The sequence below is a fragment of the Mesocricetus auratus genome, unplaced genomic scaffold (genome assembly GCF_017639785.1).
Source record: "Mesocricetus auratus isolate SY011 unplaced genomic scaffold, BCM_Maur_2.0 Super-Scaffold_100007, whole genome shotgun sequence".
Lineage (NCBI taxonomy): Eukaryota > Metazoa > Chordata > Mammalia > Rodentia > Cricetidae > Mesocricetus > Mesocricetus auratus.
This window is the reverse complement of record NW_024429191.1, coordinates 41,482,363-41,500,854: the sequence shown is the minus strand read 5'-3', so window position 1 is coordinate 41,500,854 and position 18,492 is coordinate 41,482,363. Positions and strand designations below refer to the sequence as shown.

At 37.6% G+C, this 18,492-nt stretch overlaps 1 protein-coding gene across 1 annotated transcript in view; it reads left to right on the top strand.

The window, feature by feature from the left end:
• Window positions 1-18,492, top strand: part of Ncor1 (nuclear receptor corepressor 1) — a 149,663-nt gene that overhangs the window by 80,296 nt on the left and 50,875 nt on the right. Inside the window, 6 exon segments of the mRNA XM_040748823.1 lie at window positions 1,048-1,262; window positions 2,647-2,709; window positions 5,517-5,656; window positions 7,195-7,321; window positions 11,864-12,416; window positions 15,827-15,956. Coding sequence (XP_040604757.1) covers window positions 1,048-1,262; window positions 2,647-2,709; window positions 5,517-5,656; window positions 7,195-7,321; window positions 11,864-12,416; window positions 15,827-15,956 — 1,228 coding nt within the window.

The following is an 18,492-nucleotide window of genomic DNA, read 5'->3' as shown; positions in this document are numbered from 1 at the left end:
CTTTCAGATACAAAGTACCTTAATTATTGTATTTTCAAATGTAACAAGTATCAGTAGTACAGAGAATGATCTTCAAATACTCAGATATTTCTTATAGTAACAATACTATTAATATTCACCATGAATTATATTTACATAAGTACTTGAGACTATAAACAAGCTATTTATAGACTGAGAGAAGTTTCAACATATAGAAGCAAACTTATGTTCCAGGTAGTGTTACTAGCTTCTTCAATTAACACCTTTAATCCTTGCAACTACTCTGTGAAATATATTATCACTAGCAGTATTGTACAGCAGAGTGAACTGAGCCTCACAAAGGCTCACAGAGGCAGGGTAGCTTCCCAGGTTATGTCAGGGTTGGTAAGTCATAGCTGTTAGAAGAAAGAACTCGGAGAGCCTGATTCAGAAGCTGTTCTGCCAGCACAGAGCTAGTTCTTTCAGAACAGTGGGTCTGGTTTAGTAAAATAATATTGTGGACTGTTACTATGCAATAGGCATCTGTCATGAAGATTGTCTGTTTTAACTTCATTTCACACAGTAGACTTTTAAAAAAAGATTTATTTGTTTATTATGTATACAGTATTCTGGCATTTAGATGGTTGTGAGCCACCATGTAATTGCTGGGAATTGAACTCAGGATCTCTGGATGAGCAGTCAGTGCTCTCAACCTCTGAGCCATCTCTCCAGCCCCATACAGTAGACTTTTAACAGAATTTAAGCAAAAGCAAAATTCTCAGGCCTTTTGCTTTCTGATGAAGTTTGCTGGTGCTTCTATCTCAGGTCTGGGCTAGTGCTTCTATCATCTGATATTTTCTTATGAATATCTGGTTTTAAGTTAATTAACATGAAATATGTTTAAATTTTAAGGATTTATGTGAGAAAAGTCTTTTGATATGTCTTGAGCAAGTCAAATTTGAAAATCTTGAGTTTTTAATAAAAGTTTAAAAAGATTACATTAAGTTTATGTATTTTCGATTTAAAAAGTCTTCTTTGCTGTACCTATACCTTTAAATCCCAGAAGCTTTCATTTGCTTTTATTTCTAGGGAAACTGCCAAGGAAAAAGACCGAACGGAAGGCGCAACAGAAGAAACTGAGGAGAGAGAGCAGGCCACGCCCAGGGGACGAAAGACTGCCAACAGCCAGGGCCGCAGGAAGGGCCGGATCACCAGGTCCATGACAAGTGAAGCAGCAGCTGCCAGTGCTGCTGCTGCATCCACTGAGGAGCCCCCTCCACCCCTGCCACCACCACCAGAGCCCAGTTAGTAGAAGAGATTGCTTTGTTCGGGGTGTAATCTTATCAGTCTTTGTTTGAGTGATAAAGTAGGTCAGGGCCTGCTGTCTTGATAACCAAGAAGTGACTTTTAAGGCTGTTCTGTAATTTATTAAACTTTAAGGTAAAAGTTTATTCATTCATTTATGTATGCTTTTGTGCATATGTCTGTGCAAGTGTCGCTGCACATGGCCACTGGTTACATATAGAGGTTCTAGGTCTAGGACCTTAATGAATGAACCCTGATTGACAGGCTTACAGCGCAAGTGCCTTTACCTGCTGAGCCATCTTAATGAAGAGTTATATAATGTGACTGTATATCTCCCCTCTCTTTAAGAATTTTTATTATATGTGTGGGTGTTTGCATGTATGTCTTTGCATCATGTTCATTTTTGGTGTCCTTGGAAGTCAGAAGAGGGTGTTGGATTCCCTGGAACTAGAGTTAAAGACAGTTCTGAGATGCCATGTTGATGCTGGGAATTGAACCCAGGTCTTCTGTAAGAACAGTGGTTTTACCTCCTGAGCCATCTTTCCAGCCCCAGTTTTATAATTTTTAAGTATTCATAATTTTAATTTTGCTTCTTAAATGTGTGTGCTATATTGCCATTATGCATTTCCCTTCTGTTGAGTAGTTGAACTGTCTCTTTTCTCCATTTTAGACAATGAAAGATGTCTTCCTGCACTTAACACATTCTGCTAAATTAAGGAATAAATTCTTAGGCAACATATACTGGACCTAAGAATATTTCTTTCTTGTACAAAGTATTGTTACATTATTCTTTTTTTTTTTTTTTTTTCGAGACAGGGTTTCTCTGTATTGTTTTGGAGGCTATCGGTCCAGCCCGGCCTCGAACTCACAGAGATCCGCCTGCCTCTGCCTCCCGAGTGCTGGGATTAAAGGCGTGCGCCACCAACGCCCGGCTATTATTCTTTAAAAGGATTATATTAGTGACGCCTGTTGTACAAACGACAAGTGTGATGCAGGGGAACCAAACGCATGAATTAAAGGGAGGATGAAAATGGGGCCAGGGCTGTCATGGTGTCCTTGACTTTCCCTTGGACTGTAGGTTCCTTTGCTGCAAAGCAGGGAGCTTTCAAAGCAGTTTCAATAAGTGAGTGATCTGATTGAATTGTATGGAAAGATGATTCTGATGGCATAGAAAGGAAAAAAACTGTGTTCTTTTGTTGTTGCAGTAGAGGGGAGAGGAGGAAACTTGCTAAGCTGGAGGTAGATTTTCTCTCACCAAAGGTAGAACTTTTCTTTGTAATTGGCTGTTAAGAGGCTGATGCTATCTAATTTTATACAAGATAAATAAGTTATCTGTTGCATGGTTTTTGAATGGATGGTTCAATTTTGATTTCTTTATTTCAGTTCCTACTGAGCCTGTTGAGACCTCACGATGGACTGAAGAAGAAATGGAAGTTGCTAAAAAAGGTATTAACAATTTTTAAAGTTTGGAGTTGGTTTTTTGTTTTAAGATTAGTAGTGAGTGAAATCAGTCAATTTTTAAAAAAACTTTTATTTGAAAGAATAGGCTAGGGGATAGAGAGATTGTTAAGAGTGTTGCTGCTCTTATATAGGACCCAGTGTCAATTCCCAGCACTCCAGTACCAGAGGATTCAATTTTCTTTCTAGCTTCTGTCAACACTAGGAATGTACATGTTATATAGATATATAAACAGGCAAAAAAAAAAAAACCCCTAAAGTCACATGTGCACACCTGAGTGCAAGTGTGGTACGTGCACAGACATACACCCACACAAACTAGCCTGACTGTGGGTACTAAGTAAGTTAAGGTCAACCTGGGCTTTGTGACAAAACCCCATCTATACTTTTCGTAAAATTTTTCTAAAAAGGCAAATAGAATTTTAAAGCAAACTTAATTCTTTTTTGATGGTGTAATTGAAGATGTTCATGTTTGAGGAATTTATGATTCTTTCTGACTTTTATTTTGATTATTATTGGAGAGCAGGGTGTTATTTTCATGTTTCTACAATAGCTGTGATTGCATGCATTAGAAATTATTTGCGTGTGAATTTTGAGTGTGAAATCTACATTCCTATTGCACGCGATTGACTAGAATGGAAGCTATTTTGTTTTGTATTTAATTAAGTCTTTCTTATAATAATTGTACATGTGTGGAGGTCAAAGGAATCCTGTTCTTCCCTTTTGCTTTTGAGGCAGGATCTCTTTGTTGTGATTTGCTGTACTGTGTTGATAAACTTCCAACCAATTCTGTTTCTGCCTTCCATCACTTAAATATATTCCTGCCTTGTGGGGTGTGTGCCACTTCTAGCTTTGTATGGGGGTTCTGGGGTTCAGACTCAGGTCACCTGGCTCATCCATCAAACACTGTACCTACTGAACCTCCTGGCTAGACCTAGTTCAGGCTTTAGATTATATTTCACCATGAAATTGAGTCACAGGTGAAATTGTAAAATTTATAAACTTTATAAAATTTGTAAATTATGAAATTGTAAAGAGTATAAACATGTGCCATTTGAAAGGCCAAGTAGTCAATAATTTGGGTCCTGTACTGGCTACTTTAATAGTTGTTGCACCACAGCACATTATAGACTTTGTTTTCCGTTGTTGTTTACTAGTGCAATATAATTTGAAAATGAACTAAAATTTCACACAGGATAACGAGTAACTTACAAAAAGATAGTCAACACTATTTGCCTTGTAATCCTGAAAAGAAATTATTATATGTAGTTTGGCCATTTTTTTTGACATGTTTGATATTAATTTACTTATTATTTAGCGGGTAATAAACACTACATATTCTGCCCCAGAGACAGGGTTTCTCTATGTAACAGTCTTGGTTGTTCTGGAGCTGGCTTTGCAATCCCTGCTGGCCTCAAACTCACAGAGATCTCCTTGTGTCTGCCTACCAAGTGCTGGGATTAAAGGTGTGAGCTACCATGCCAGGCTGAATGTTTTAAAGTGTCTGTTTTAAAATATGTTTATTGATCCCCAGGGATTGTCCTGTCTCTTCTTCCCAAGTTCTGGTATGAGAAACATGTGCCATCAGAGCCAGCTTATTTATTTTTGTTGTTGTTCATGTGTGCCCACAAGTGCATGTGTATGGAGGTCAAAGAGCATTTTTTTTTAAAAAACTCAATTCTCTTCTTGGTTTTGAAGCAGTCTCCCTTGTTTATGCTGCTGTGTTTCCTATGCAGGCTTTCTGGCCCATAAGTTGATTTTCTTCTCTGTCTTCCCACTCTCTTTAGGAGTCACCGAATTAAAGATGCTCATCATTACATCTAGCTTTTTATGTGGGTTCTAGAGATTGAACTCGGATTGTTAGGCTTACGGGATGTACAGTTTCACCAGCTGGTCTGCTTCCCTAACCCCATACCCACGCTTTTATCTGGTTGTCAGGATTTATATGTAACTCTTTTGCTTCTGATGTAGTTATTCTCTCATCATATGTGTTTGGTTTTAAGACAACATGTCATTAGCCTCAAACTTTAAACTTCTGGTCCTGGATCAGTCTTCCAAATTGGAATTACAGGTATATGCCACCATACCTGGCTGATCTTCCAATTTTCATTATAAAGAGAGCTATTATATTTATTAATCTTCAAAACCAATGTTAATTTTATATAGCTCTGTATATCTACATATTAATTACGTATGTGTATTCCCTAAACACATATGTGTGTTTGGATATATTTAGTGTGTAACTGAAATACCAAATTGGTGTTTATTTATTTATTTTGGAGTTTGAACCCAGGGCCTCATGTATGCTAGTTAAATGGTTTACCCTTGAATTCTTTGCCCAACCCACATTCATAGTAAATCTTTAAAAAGGTGTTTGTGTATTAACTAACAAGTCCTGTTTATAAGTTTCATGTGCATGAAAAATTTATGTTTGATTATTATCTCTAAGGATCTTGTAATACCAGTTTTTCCGTTTCTAAGTATCTGCGCCATTACAGTAGATCCAGCTTTATGTTTATCCCTTTGGGAGAGCTATGTGAGAGACAAGGGTTAGTGGGCTAGTTAGCTTCTCCCTAGTAAGTATGTGTTAAATTTGGGGGAATAGAGAAAATGAGTTTAATGCCAGTAAGTATTTCAGTAAGTGTTGACATACATTAGTAAATAACTGAAGGTATACTTTTTTAGTGTTGTTGGTTTAACTTAAGTATTTTATAAGTAAGTTGCTTAAATATTTCTCTTGCTTGTTTAAACCGGTGACTAATCACTTCATGTTTGATCTGTTTTGTAAAATGCAGGCCTAGTAGAACATGGTCGTAACTGGGCAGCTATTGCCAAAATGGTGGGAACTAAAAGTGAAGCCCAGTGTAAAAACTTCTATTTTAACTATAAAAGGCGGCACAATCTTGACAACCTCTTGCAGCAACATAAACAGAAAGTGAGTAGGATAGTTGTGGTAAGTCTTCTGCTTATCAGTTTTTACTTAAAAATGGTTTGATCACCAGAAGCCACTTGGTAGAAAGAAGGAAGTGACCTTTGGCTTCCATAGTTATGATGTGTGTGGACACACATACACACTTGGTCTCTCATAATAAATAAAAATACAAGTTAAAAAAAAATTCGGTACTAGAGAGATGGCTAAGCAGTTAAGAGTACTGGCTGTTCTTCCAGAGGACATGTGTTCAATTCCCAGCACCCATATGGCAGTTTAGAACTGTTCACTTCCAGGGCATTTTACACCTTCACACCAATGTACATAAATGAATTCAAATAAAATTTTTTTAAAAAGTCTCAATCTAATCATTTTAGTCATAAAGACTTCAGTTGTATACCTATTAATCTTTGTCAGAAACATCTCAAGAACAGATTGCATAATTCTCATACTTGTCAACTCTTAGTATTACATATAATTTGCAAGATTGAGCATTCTGTTTTACCAACAAAAGTCTCTGCCCTCATTAATCATAAAAGAAATGTTAATAGTAACACCAAATATAATTTGTTGCCTATACAGTTGTATAATGCTTTAGTGTTTATTGTACCATCAGTAATGTCAGATATTGAAAATTACTTAAGTACACCTTTAATCCTAGCACTGGAGGTGGAGGCAGGTAGAGGCCAGCCTGGTCTACAGAGCAAGTTCCAGGACAGCTAGAGCTAGGCAGGGAAACCCTATTTCAAAAAACCAATAGAAATAACAAGTTACTTAAATACCTTACAGCAGAATTTTATTTGCATATGAATAAAATATTTTTGTAGGTTATTAGCAGAAATAATTTTAAAAACTGTAGCAGGGATACTTTAAATGTATACTTTCAGGTTTTCAGAAGTAGAATGTATAACTACATGAAGCTATGCAAGACCTCTTAAGTGTGCACACAAAAATTTTAAGTAGATGTGCACTTATCTAAAAGACTAAAAGATATACCAGTCAGTATATTTACAATATCTAGCTCTTTTGGAATTATGAGAAGTCAGGTTTTCAAATACAATTTTCTGTCTCCTACATGTCATGCTTGTATTATCTATGGTAGAAAGTGAGCATATGTCCTTTTTTATTGGAAAAATAAATAGTATCTGTACTGAAGGTGATATAAAGTTTGCATTTTCCAAAATAGTTCAGATAAACCTTTTTGCAGAGTATAGGGGTTGAAACAAGGTCTCTTGGGATAGTTCAGATTGGCCTAGACCTTGAACACCCTGCTTATGCCTCCAAAATGCTGAGATGTAGATGTCAGTGTGATTCGGTGGTAACTTTTGATAGGTTTCATGAAAGTCATCTCTTGCTCGAAAGGCCAGTTTTTGATTGATAGATGTTGCCTACACTTCAAGTACAGATTTTGTCACACCCACAGGCTTCCTGACCACTGTGTGCGTCTGTTAGAGTTCTGTATTGTCACAAGAATGAAATGTTTTTTTTTTTTTCCTTTTGGTGATTTAGCTCATAATAATTGAATTACTATTTTGTACCTTTAGGCTTCACGAAAACCTCGAGAGGAACGAGATGTCTCTCAATGTGAAAGTGTTGCTTCTACTGTTTCTGCTCAGGAGGATGAAGATAATGAAGCCTCCAATGAAGAGGAAAATCCAGAAGATAGTGAAGGTATCTCAGAACATTAAACTGTGTTATGACTTCTGTTAATCAAATAAGAAATTCAGGTTTAGTTGTTGATTGTGTAGGAGTTGCATCACTGAGGAAATAGTGTTTCAGTTCATTCTTGGCCTAGGATTGAAAGTAATACATTTATTCATTTGGTCTGCAAGTATTTATTTTTGTGTACTTAAGATTGTACAGGTAGTACAACCTGAAGAGCTTGACAGTGATCATCCTGCTTCAGATACTACGTTTTGCATGCATCTGTGTATCATTGCTAAATTTACTTACTCAGTTGTTGTCCTAAGTTAATATTTCTTTTATTTAATGCCTTGAGGTTGGTTTTTTTCACATTTTAAGGTTTACATATCATATTTAACCTTTTCATGCTTCAAATCTAAATTACATTAAAACTCTGAGCAGAAATAACACCCACCTAAGAAACCAAGGTATAGTTGCTGTGAAGTAGATGAACCCAGCTTCCTGAAGTGTGGAAATGGGATGTTTGCTAGTTATTAGACAAACAAAGGCATAAATCATATTTCTGTTAATATTGCTCTTCATTTGTGTAAATTTCCTTTGTAAATTGAGTGTTTCTGCTGTGAGGATTCTTTGAATATTCTTTGGTATATGCCCACTTAGTTCCTTTTTGTTTTGTTTTTAATTAGAGATTAAACTGTATAGTTAAAGAGTTGTTGGTATTTTCCTTGTCAGCTCTTATATTTTATATAAGTTTAGGAAGCTCTGTACGTTACAGTTTTAGAAATACCGATTTTGTTTATTTTTTATATGTCATTATTGTCTTTTAACCTTAAAAATTGTAAACTTTAAATGGGTTTTAGCTTTTTACAAGAAGCCAACTTTTTCTCCATCATTTTTTTTCTTGTTTTTGTTTCTTTTTTTCATTTTTTGGTGAAAAATGGGGCAATTAATATAAGTAAAGAGAGTACTGCAGCAAGCTCACCCTTAGAGTTGGCCCGAGAGTCAGGCCTGAGAATGGCACAGGCCAACTTGATGTGTTCATGTTACTTCCAGGGCTCATAAGCATCAGTCACTTTGTGCCGAGCACTCTCATTTTCACAGCTGTGTATCTGTTAACTACTATTCCCTGCGGTTACAAACGTGAATAAAACCTTACTAATTTCAGTTATTTGCAGTTACAATGTTTAACAAACAGTAAATGTTACATTTAACAACGTGAATGTTAGAAAACATGTCAGCATAACTTTTATTAAACTATAGTTTTGTAATCGTTCTATTTTATTAATTTTATTGTGCCTAAGTTTTAAATTAAACTTTATGGTAGCTATGAATGTATAGGAAAATACCAGTGTATATCAGAGTCAGTACTGCCTGAAGTTTCAGGAATCTGCTGGGGATCTTGACCAGTACTCCCTGTGGAAAAGGGGATAGCTGTATTAGTCTCTGGGTTACCATAATAGAGTACTATACATTGAGTGGGTTAAACTATAGACATGTATTTTTATAGTTCTGGAAGTTAGAAGTTCAAAGTCAAGGTGCTAACAGAGCTGCCTTCTGATGCAATCCCTCTTCCTGGCTTGTAGACTGACTACTATTGCCTTATTTTGCCCTCTCATAGCCTTTATGTGTGTATTTGTGGTATCACTTTCTCTGTACAATAACCCACCCATATGACCTCATTTGACCTCAGTTACCTATAAAGCAAATGAAGTCTCTTTATCTCCGGTGCAGTTCAGAGTTCAACATTGGACTTACAAGGATGGAACACAGTTAGTGCAGTCCACAGTAAAGCTCAAGCCTAGTTTCATACCTTTTATCCATGGGCAAGACATAAGATTTCTACCCTTCAAAGGCTCAAAATCAAAACAAGGCATTTCACTTCTTCATGCTTTTCTTTTGTTTTGTTTGCTACTTTTACCTTTTTTTTTCACTAGGAAGTATGAAAATAAGATAGTGTGTGTCTTTGATTTGATGTTCATGCTATGGGCATCCTGTGATCTTGCATCTTTTTAGCTTACCTTCTTTTGCAGAGTGTCCTAGAGACTAAAGTTACTAGAGTTTACATGACCTATGACCTCGTGTTTCCTGCTGACCCTCAAGAGACACCATTGGTGACCTCACTGTAGTATGTGCAAGGCTCTTGTAAGCAGAACATTGAAGGCAGCTGGTTGTAGACACAGTAATTCTTATGTTTTCCTAAAATGTCTAGCTGCATATTTATCTAGGGTGAGAAGAGTTAAATCTGGAAAACTGAATTTTACTAAAATCTGGACTTATTCTTCGATTCTTGTTCTAAGTCATTAAGGGCTTACCATTTATTTCCTTAGTTTTAGCAAAGAAAGTTTTGTTAAGCTGGTGCTTTGTGAAGTAGTACTAGCTAGTTTTCTGTGGTTTGGAAGATGATACCCAAGAAAGGGCATATATTGGAGTCTTTTAATATTTTTAGGATAAGTAAATTATTAACTTTCCTCACTTTATAATCAAAACTAAAGGTTAAGTCAGACTTTTGGTAGCTTTTCATCATTTTGTTATCTTACTTTTGGCAATTGCTGCCATTTATTAAGCTTTACCTGAACTCTAGCTCAAGCATCTACTTTTTGATAGTTTCAGTTTATACCTAACAGCCACTTCAAGGCTGATGTCCAGAGCCAAACACTATAGTCCCACCAACAGGCTGCTCTTTCTCACCATTCTTAGCTGTGTCAGTTACTTAACTAAAATTCTCTTATCACCCATAAAGTCCATCAGCAAATAGTTCCTGCTCTGTTTTACATATAATCTGATTATGCAGTCAGGTCTCCTTATTTCCTGTGTGGTATTTTCTTGTTTGAATTCCTTGGTTCTTTTCATTGCATTATGGTTTTTTTTTTTTTTTTGTTTTGTTTTCTGTCCAGAAGCTGGGTGTTTCCTTGTTTAATGTAAATCCAACTGAACTTAAATCTCTATTCCAAAGTCTGAAACACTTCTCCATTTCGTCAAGAATAAAAACCAAAGGCTGTCTTGGTAACTGACAGGACTACATGAGTTTACTATTGTGCCTCTATGAGCCTTCTGTGTATTGCATTTGTTTGCTCTCTGTTCCAACTACACCCTTCACCTGTTGTTTCCGAGAAAAAGATTCCATCCTGAACGTTGACACTTTCTGAAAGCTGTACATGAATTCTCCCAGATCTACCCACAGTCCACTTTTTCCCATCCTTTAGGTTCCTTTTTAGGACATTTCTTACCCTATCACTGCTTATTTGTTTTATATAGTCACTGTATCTATTATGTTGTATTATATTTGAAATAATTATTATTCATTGTTTATTTCACATTAAAATGTAGGATCTATGAGAATTGCAATTTGTGTGGGTTAAAGACATGGCTCAATGATTAAGAACATTTTGTGCCCTTACTGAAGAACCAAATTTGGTTCACAGCACCCACAGGGTGGCTCCCAATTATCTCTAGTAACTCCAGTTCTAGGGGATCTGATGCACTCTTCTGGTCTCCTCAGGCATGTGGTATATACACCAACACAGGCAAAACATATATACATATAAAAGAAAGAGAAAAAAGATTGAAAAATATATATTACTTGATTTATTTTCAGTGCTGTGTCTCTAATACCTCAAACAACTCTGTGTACATATTTATTTGGATAAATGAAAAACTGAATTTCTAGTTTTAAGATCTTTCTGTGTTAAAAAGTGTTTATTCATAGGTGGTCATATAATACTCAATTTACCATTTCAACAATATAATTTTGTCTTAGTATTTCTATTGCTGTGATAAACACAATGACCAAAAGCAACTTGAGGAGAAAACAGTTTACTTAGTCTTTACTCTCGGATCACACTCTGTCACTGATAGAAGTCAAGGCTGGACCTCAAGGTACGAACTGGAGGTATACCCTGACGCAGCAGCCCTGGAGGAGTGCTTTTGACAGGGTTGCTCAGGGTAAATGTTTACCAGTGTCTCCTGCTCCCTGAGACCACATGTCTGGGGATGGCATGCCCACAGTGAGTTGGGTCCTCCCATGTCACTGAGGAAAATGCCTACAGCCAGTCTTACGGTGGCAGTTTCTCAATTTGTGGTTCCCTCGTCTCAGATGTCTCTAGTTTGTGTCAGGTAGACAAAAAGCAATAACCTCAATCTGGACAAACATCATTGGCTTCAAAGTGAACCTGTTTTTCTAAAGATATTTCTGTGTGTTTTCAAAAGTGTTATATATATCTTGTCTTTTGTTAACTTCTTAACATTAAAAAAATCTTCCACCAGAGTGTGTCATTCATGGAACATTTTTTTTTTTTTTTTAGTTTGGTTACTCCATCTTTTCTTTGCCTTTAAAATAAACCACTTTTTTTTTAAAGACAACTAAATGAGTTTTTACTTTCAATTTCAGAAACTCTAGACAATTTGATCTTTCACTTTTGTTTCTTTAGAGCTTGTTAGCTTCACCAGAAGCTGTCCTTACTTCCCTGATGTCAACCACAGGAGTCAAGTTCATCCTAAATAAGCATGGTTTCTGTCACCACCTGAAACCTGTTTATTATCAGATTTTTATGCTGTATCATTATCTTTAAGGTGCTGAAAATAGTTCTGATACAGAAAGTGCTCCCTCTCCTTCACCAGTTGAAGCTGCCAAGCCCAGTGATGACAGCAGTGAAAATGCTGCTTCTCGAGGAAACACCGAACCTGTGGCTGAGCTTGAGGCCACCACTGACCCTGCACCCTGTGCATCTCCCTCCTCAGCAGTTCCAAGCACAAAACCAGCTGAAAGTGAAAGCGTGGAGGCCCAGGTGACTGACAGCGCCAGTGCGGAGGCAGCAGAGCCGATGGATGTAGACCGTCAGGAGTGTGGTGCTGAGGCCAGTTCTGTGCTCGATCCGCCAGCCGCTCCCAAAGCCGACTCTGTGGATGCAGAAACGCGGGCGTCAGAAAACACAGCGTCTAAAGGCGAAGGAGATGCCAAAGAAAGAGACTTGGAGAGCACCAGTGAGAAGACAGAGGCTAGAGGTGAAGACTTGGCGGAGGCAGAACAGTTGACTCTCCAGAGGCCTGAGCCGCAGTCAGACAACGATTCAAGTGCCACATGCAGCGCTGATGAGGATGTGGATGGAGAGCCTGAGAGGCAGAGGTGAGATTGGACCTTGTTTCCTCTCTGCTGCTAACCACCACAGTTCTGGCCACAGAGATATTGGCAAGCTCCTCGAAGTCCGTGGTTTTAATATTGAGCAATTGTGTGTGTGTGTGTTTAAATAGAGCAAATAATAAATACCTTCTGTATCTGCATTGTTAAAACATGTAGTCGGTGATAACAGGGGAGGGATTGGTTTTCAGCCAGCAGAGTCGTAAATAAAACCACAAGCAATCATGGTGCCTGAGTCTGGCAGCAGTGGTAGGTGGTGAAGAAGTTGGAAATGGAGGCCTTGGCTTTGACTGTGGGTTTGGTGTTCAAACAATGTTTGTCTATCCCAGTGTCATAGATTAAAGAAAATGCTGTAAGGAGAAATGCCATTGTTGAAATGTTTTGAAATTGCTTTATTTATTATTACTGTTTTTGAGTTTGGGGGACAGGCTTTTGTTACGAGGTCAGATTGGGCCTTACAAGGATTAGAGACATGTCTGTGAGGAATTCCTCCCTCCCCTCCCCCTCCCTCCCTCCCTTCCCCCATTCTTCTTCTCCCTCCTTCTTCTCACTCCCTTTCTTTCTTTTTTTTTTTTTCTGCATTGCTGGGGATCAAAGCTAGGATATTGCACATTAAATGCAGGCACTCTTGCTGAACTATATCCAGCCCCTGAAAATGTTGGAGACCATAACTTAGTACAAGTTAGTAGAAGTTACATTGAGTGCTTTTGATATTGGTTATAATTTTAAATTAGTAACGATTGTGATATAAGATATCAGTTATAATGCAAATTGATTATTTAGATTTTGCTGTGAAAAAGGAATTATGTGTACCATGGTGAGAGGATAACTTAGGGTGGTGCCCTTTGTCTTTCCACCATGTGGCTTCTAGGGACTGAGCTGTCTTCATCAGGGTTAATGACAAGTGCTTTTCCCCGCTGAGTCATCTCACCAGCGGGGGAAATTAAAATTTAAGTATTTGTTAGTCATTACATGCAAATTAATGATAAAACGTACAGACTTTTATAAAGACATTTTACAGAAATAGATAGTAATTTAGTAACTTTAATATCTGAGTGTTCCCTATATCTTGAAAGAAATGTAATTACCTATAATCAGAGATGTTGGATTGTTATAGATTCCAAAAGTGAAGTAAGACTAAAACATGGTCAGAAATTGAGCCCATCCTCCCCCTTTACTTTCTAGTAAGCCAAAAGTGAATGAGCTTCTCCTCCTTGGGAGCCAGCTTCCACACAGTACTCAGCTTTGTGCATCTAGTGCCCCGGCATGACTGTCCATTTTTAAACTTTAGTGCTCTAGACTAGTATGGATATAGGTGCTGTAATGATTCCTCAAGAAAGTCAAGGTGCTAGAATTTTCATCAGTAATGCAGTCATCTAGATCACTCTTCTTTTTTCTCAAAATACTCTAGAGTTTATTTTAATTGTCCCACTTTTTGTTTTTATTTTTTACATTTGTGTGTGTGTGTCAGCGTCCCATGTGGAGGTGAGAACAGCTTTCCGAGATTGAATTTCCAGTTGTCTAATTTGGTAGCAAGCATCTTTACCCTCTGAGTTATCTTGAGGCCCAGCCCCAGTCTTTATCTAGAGTAACATACATGGATTAAAGCAGAATTGCCTGTATAAAAATAGCTTATTTTTATTTGCGTTCGTGGTTTCCTGCATTTTGTCTGTGGGGGTGTTAGATCTTAGGGTTACAGACAGGTGGGAGCTAACATGTACGTGCTGGGAATTGAACCTGGATCCTTTGTAGGAGCAATCAGTGCTTTTAACCACTGAACCATCTCTCCAGCCCCCTAGTATTGTCTCTCTCTCTCTCTTTTTTTTTTTTTTTTTTTTGGTTTTTTAGAGACAGGGTTTCTCTGTATTGTTTGGGAGGCCATCCTGGAACTAGCTCTTGTAGGCCAGGCTGGTCTCGAACTCACAGAGATCTGCCTGCCTCTGCCTCCTGAGTGCTGGGACTAAAGGCGTGCGCCACCACCGCCCGGCTAGTATTGCCTTTTTTATAAAGGCTCTTTTCATCTAAAATTAGAATTGTCTGTATTTTGTGCTGTTAGGTTTGGTAACTCAAAATTAGGATCACAGTGACCTTAGAAAGTGAGCATGTGAAGATACAACTACGATAGTAGTCACTCTGCAGGTCTGCAGACAGTGCTCCATGGCAGACCATGGTATCCTTGGTTCATCCCAACATGACCACCACCAAAAATAGAGAAACTCCCTAGTGAAAACAAAATCATTGTAAAAACACGGTGAATTCCAAGTGAAAGCCTAAAACCTATAAAACTTCTAGGATGTTAAAGATTATATTTCCAGTGTTCTACAACTTTAGTATCATCTTGTAAAAATACAATTAGTAAATTATTTTTCTTTATACATTTTTATTTTCTTACCAGTCCACACATTTCAAAATGTGACCATTATAACATTGAGACATATGACTAAGGCTATAAACTACAGCACTGTTTTATTGTGTGTATGTGTGTAAAATGTATCAAGTTCATATATTGGACATCCTAAACTCAGGTGTAGATATTGGAGGCAAGTGAAGTAGGCGTTGTGTGAAATGGCTGTGGGAGTTGGGGTGGGGGCTGTCTGAGCAGAGGGACACATGTCTGCATGAATCTGCTATGTGGGAATAAATGCTGCTTCACAGTTTTACTTTTTTATAGTTTTTATTAAAACACTGGAATTTAGGGTAAAATTCTCAAATTTTATTGACAGTTGCTTCTTCCCTGTAGTCCTAGGAAAACATCCTATGATAGAGAACTAGTTTGTTTCTTTTTTAAATTGTTACAGTTATATTGTGTATGTGTACAGCACTCAGCATGGCACAGTGAACATATGTAACCTAGAGGACAAATTATGAGAACTGGTCTTTCCTTACCATGTTTATTTATCCTGGGGATTGTTAGACTTGGTGGCAACTGCTTTTACTCATTGAGCCATCTCATTGGTCCAAGGAACTAGTTTCTAACATATGCTTGTATGTCAGTAAATGGATACTAACATTTTTATGGGTTTTGTTGATATTTTTTGTCAATTAAATGTAGATAATTAAAATCAGATAAATACCAAGTTGTAAGTGAATATTAGATTTCTTTATCTTATCTGGAAAATTAGCACTATAGGTCCCCCCTTAATGTTCATATATTTATTAGTTGTTGTACTATGACTTTAACCTAAGACCTTGCTCATATTAGATAAGTATTCTACTATTAAACTATACGCCAGCCGTCCATGTTTGTTACGATGGCAAATCTCTTTCTCCTTCTCACTCTCCCCCACCTTACTTTCACTCCCTCACACACACACTTAAAATGAATTGTGGTGATTTTACATTTGAATACATGAATAAAAATAACTTCTTTCATCTTTATTTAAAACCACCAATTATAGAGTGTTTCCTATGGATGCAAAGCCGTCGTTGTTAAATCCAACTGGATCTATACTAGTTTCATCCCCTATTAAGCCAAGTCCGTTGGATCTGCCACAGCTTCAGCACCGAGCTGCTGTTATTCCGCCAATGGTAAGTGTTGTTGTTAGACCTTCATGGGCATATTTATTCTCTCTTTTACTTAACTCTTAGGCTTTTTAAGAATATTGTGATTCAAAACAAAACAGGCAAAGTGAAATTAACTATTTCAGTCAAATTTTTTGCTTATTTTTGAGATTGTAACTTAATTACCACGTTTTCTTTTTCCTTTCCTCCTCCTAAACTCTTCCATTTACCCCTCCCTACTTTTTAAAAAATCCATGGCCTCTTTATTCAGTCATTGTGTAATTGCGTGTGTGTGTGTGTGTGTTCTTAACTATAATTTGTAGAGCTCATTAGTTCATTAATGTTACTTATATGTATGTTATTGGCTGACCATTTGGCACTGGACAATCAATTGATGTGCTCTTCCTTGGGGAGGACCATCAGTTTTTTGTTTCACATTTTTTTTTTTGCATGTATATAATACATTTTTGTCATGTTTTCCCTTCATTACCCTCTCTCATCTCATTCCTTTTCTGCTGAAACCCTTCTTTCCATTAAGTCCCCTTCCTACTCTGTTGGTGTTCTGGGGCCTATGTGGGGTCCTGCCTGGTGTAATCAGAGTTGCTTGCATGACCATGGGTGGGGGCTTGATTACTAGACTGTGGGTAACTTCTCAGTGTCTGCCATTAAAAGTGATACCCAATTAGCAAGCATCGACTGCCACTAGTCTCTCAGGGAAGTATTGGACCTCATTACTGATCCAGAACTTATCAGTAATGAAAATTTGACAAGCCCATAAATTGGTTCAGACAAACACAGTTGCAATGAAATCCTGAGTGAAGTAGCCATGTCACATGTCCAGAATACATTATGTCACAGCGGTTCTACTCATCATTAGCTCTTAGATTCTTTCCACCCACTCATCTGTATTGTTCCTGATCCTTTGATGAGATGCTACAAACCTCATTTAGGACCAAGATTCACTAGTCACTTATTCTCAGAACTCATTTTAGCCAAGTTTAAAGGTACATAGTTCAGTAGTCTTAAATATTATTCACTATGTTGGGAAATACAGTGCCAAAACTTTGTCATCCAAATCTGAAACATTCTACTAATTAAACAATGCTCCTTTGTCTTGACAACTTCAGCTACCTAGCCACTATCCATTTCTATGAATTTTCCTCCATTAAATACTAGTGAGCTTTTTTTCCCCCCACAATCCTCATACCAAGTGTGTAGGATTTTCCCCTACACCAAGTCTGAATTATTGACAGACTTATTTCCTAATTTCATATGCTAGTCATGTAAGTTATCAGGTTCCAGGTTATTCATACTTCTGTGCAACTGAGGCTGGAAATCAGGTTCCATTGATTCTAATAGAACCTCAGAAAGCACTTTCCTTACTCTTATTGCTGTATTACAAAAGATTCAACTTAGAAACTCCCAGATCAAAAAGATGTATATAGCAAGGTATGCGGAAAAGCAGTAGAATTTTTTCCCTTCTGGGTCACACAACACTCTCAGCACCTCCATGTTTTCACCAACCTGAGCTGTCTGAGCCTTGCCATTTAGGAATTGGTGTGGTTTTGGAGGGAGATTTCATGATGTAGGCATGATTGGTTAAATCATTAGTCTTATTGATGAATGCATGACCCTCCACCCTCTGTTCTCCACCTAGAGGCTGGGTTTAGCTCATACTTTCAGCCCTCTATTCATGCCTTTATCTTATGGGACACCAACCAGTAGTCATTCCATTGACAGAAAATATTTCTTATATTTTTTAATTTTTAGTTTTCTTGAGATACATCCCAGGCTAGCCTTGGTTCAGTCTGTAGCCACGTATAACCTCGAACCTCTATTGCATCTGCCTCTGCCAGCTGAGTGCTGGGGATTGCAGACATACACCAACATGCCTAGTTTATGCAGTGCTGGGTACTGAATAGCCCAGGGCTTTGTGTATGTGAGACAGGTATTATACTGACTAAATGTATCTCCAGCCCATAAGCACACTCTAATTTGAGACAGAGTCCTGTGTACAGTCCAGGCTGTCCTTGAATTCAGCTGTGTTGCCTGGGCTAATTGAACTTAGTATAACCTCCTACCTTCGTCTCCCAAATGCTGAGTGTATAGTGTACACCCTCCATTTGGCATAAAAGACTCTTAGTTCTGCACAGTCCTAGGAGATTAGGTGTGGACCAAGCACAGAGTTTACTATACCATGGCGCCTTACAGAAATGGAGTTAACAGTCTGTACACGACTGCCTTCAGTTATTATATTGTCCAAGGATATAGAGTGTCTTAGGGGAGCAGGAGCCACTTATGTAGAAATTAAAGACTTCATATCAGACCAAAACAGTTTGATCTGGTTTTGTGCCACAAGGGGAAAAGCCAGCTTCACATGTAAAACAAAATATAAAGATAGTAATATTTGTGCTGAAAGCCCCAGTTATAGTAGTGTTGAGCATATGTTTGCTAATGTATGTTAGATCTCTAGGGCCTCTATGGCTTTTTGTTGTTTATGAAGTATTTAATCATAAATAAATAAGAAACACATAGTTGCAAAGAAGAGTGGGTTGTGTATACC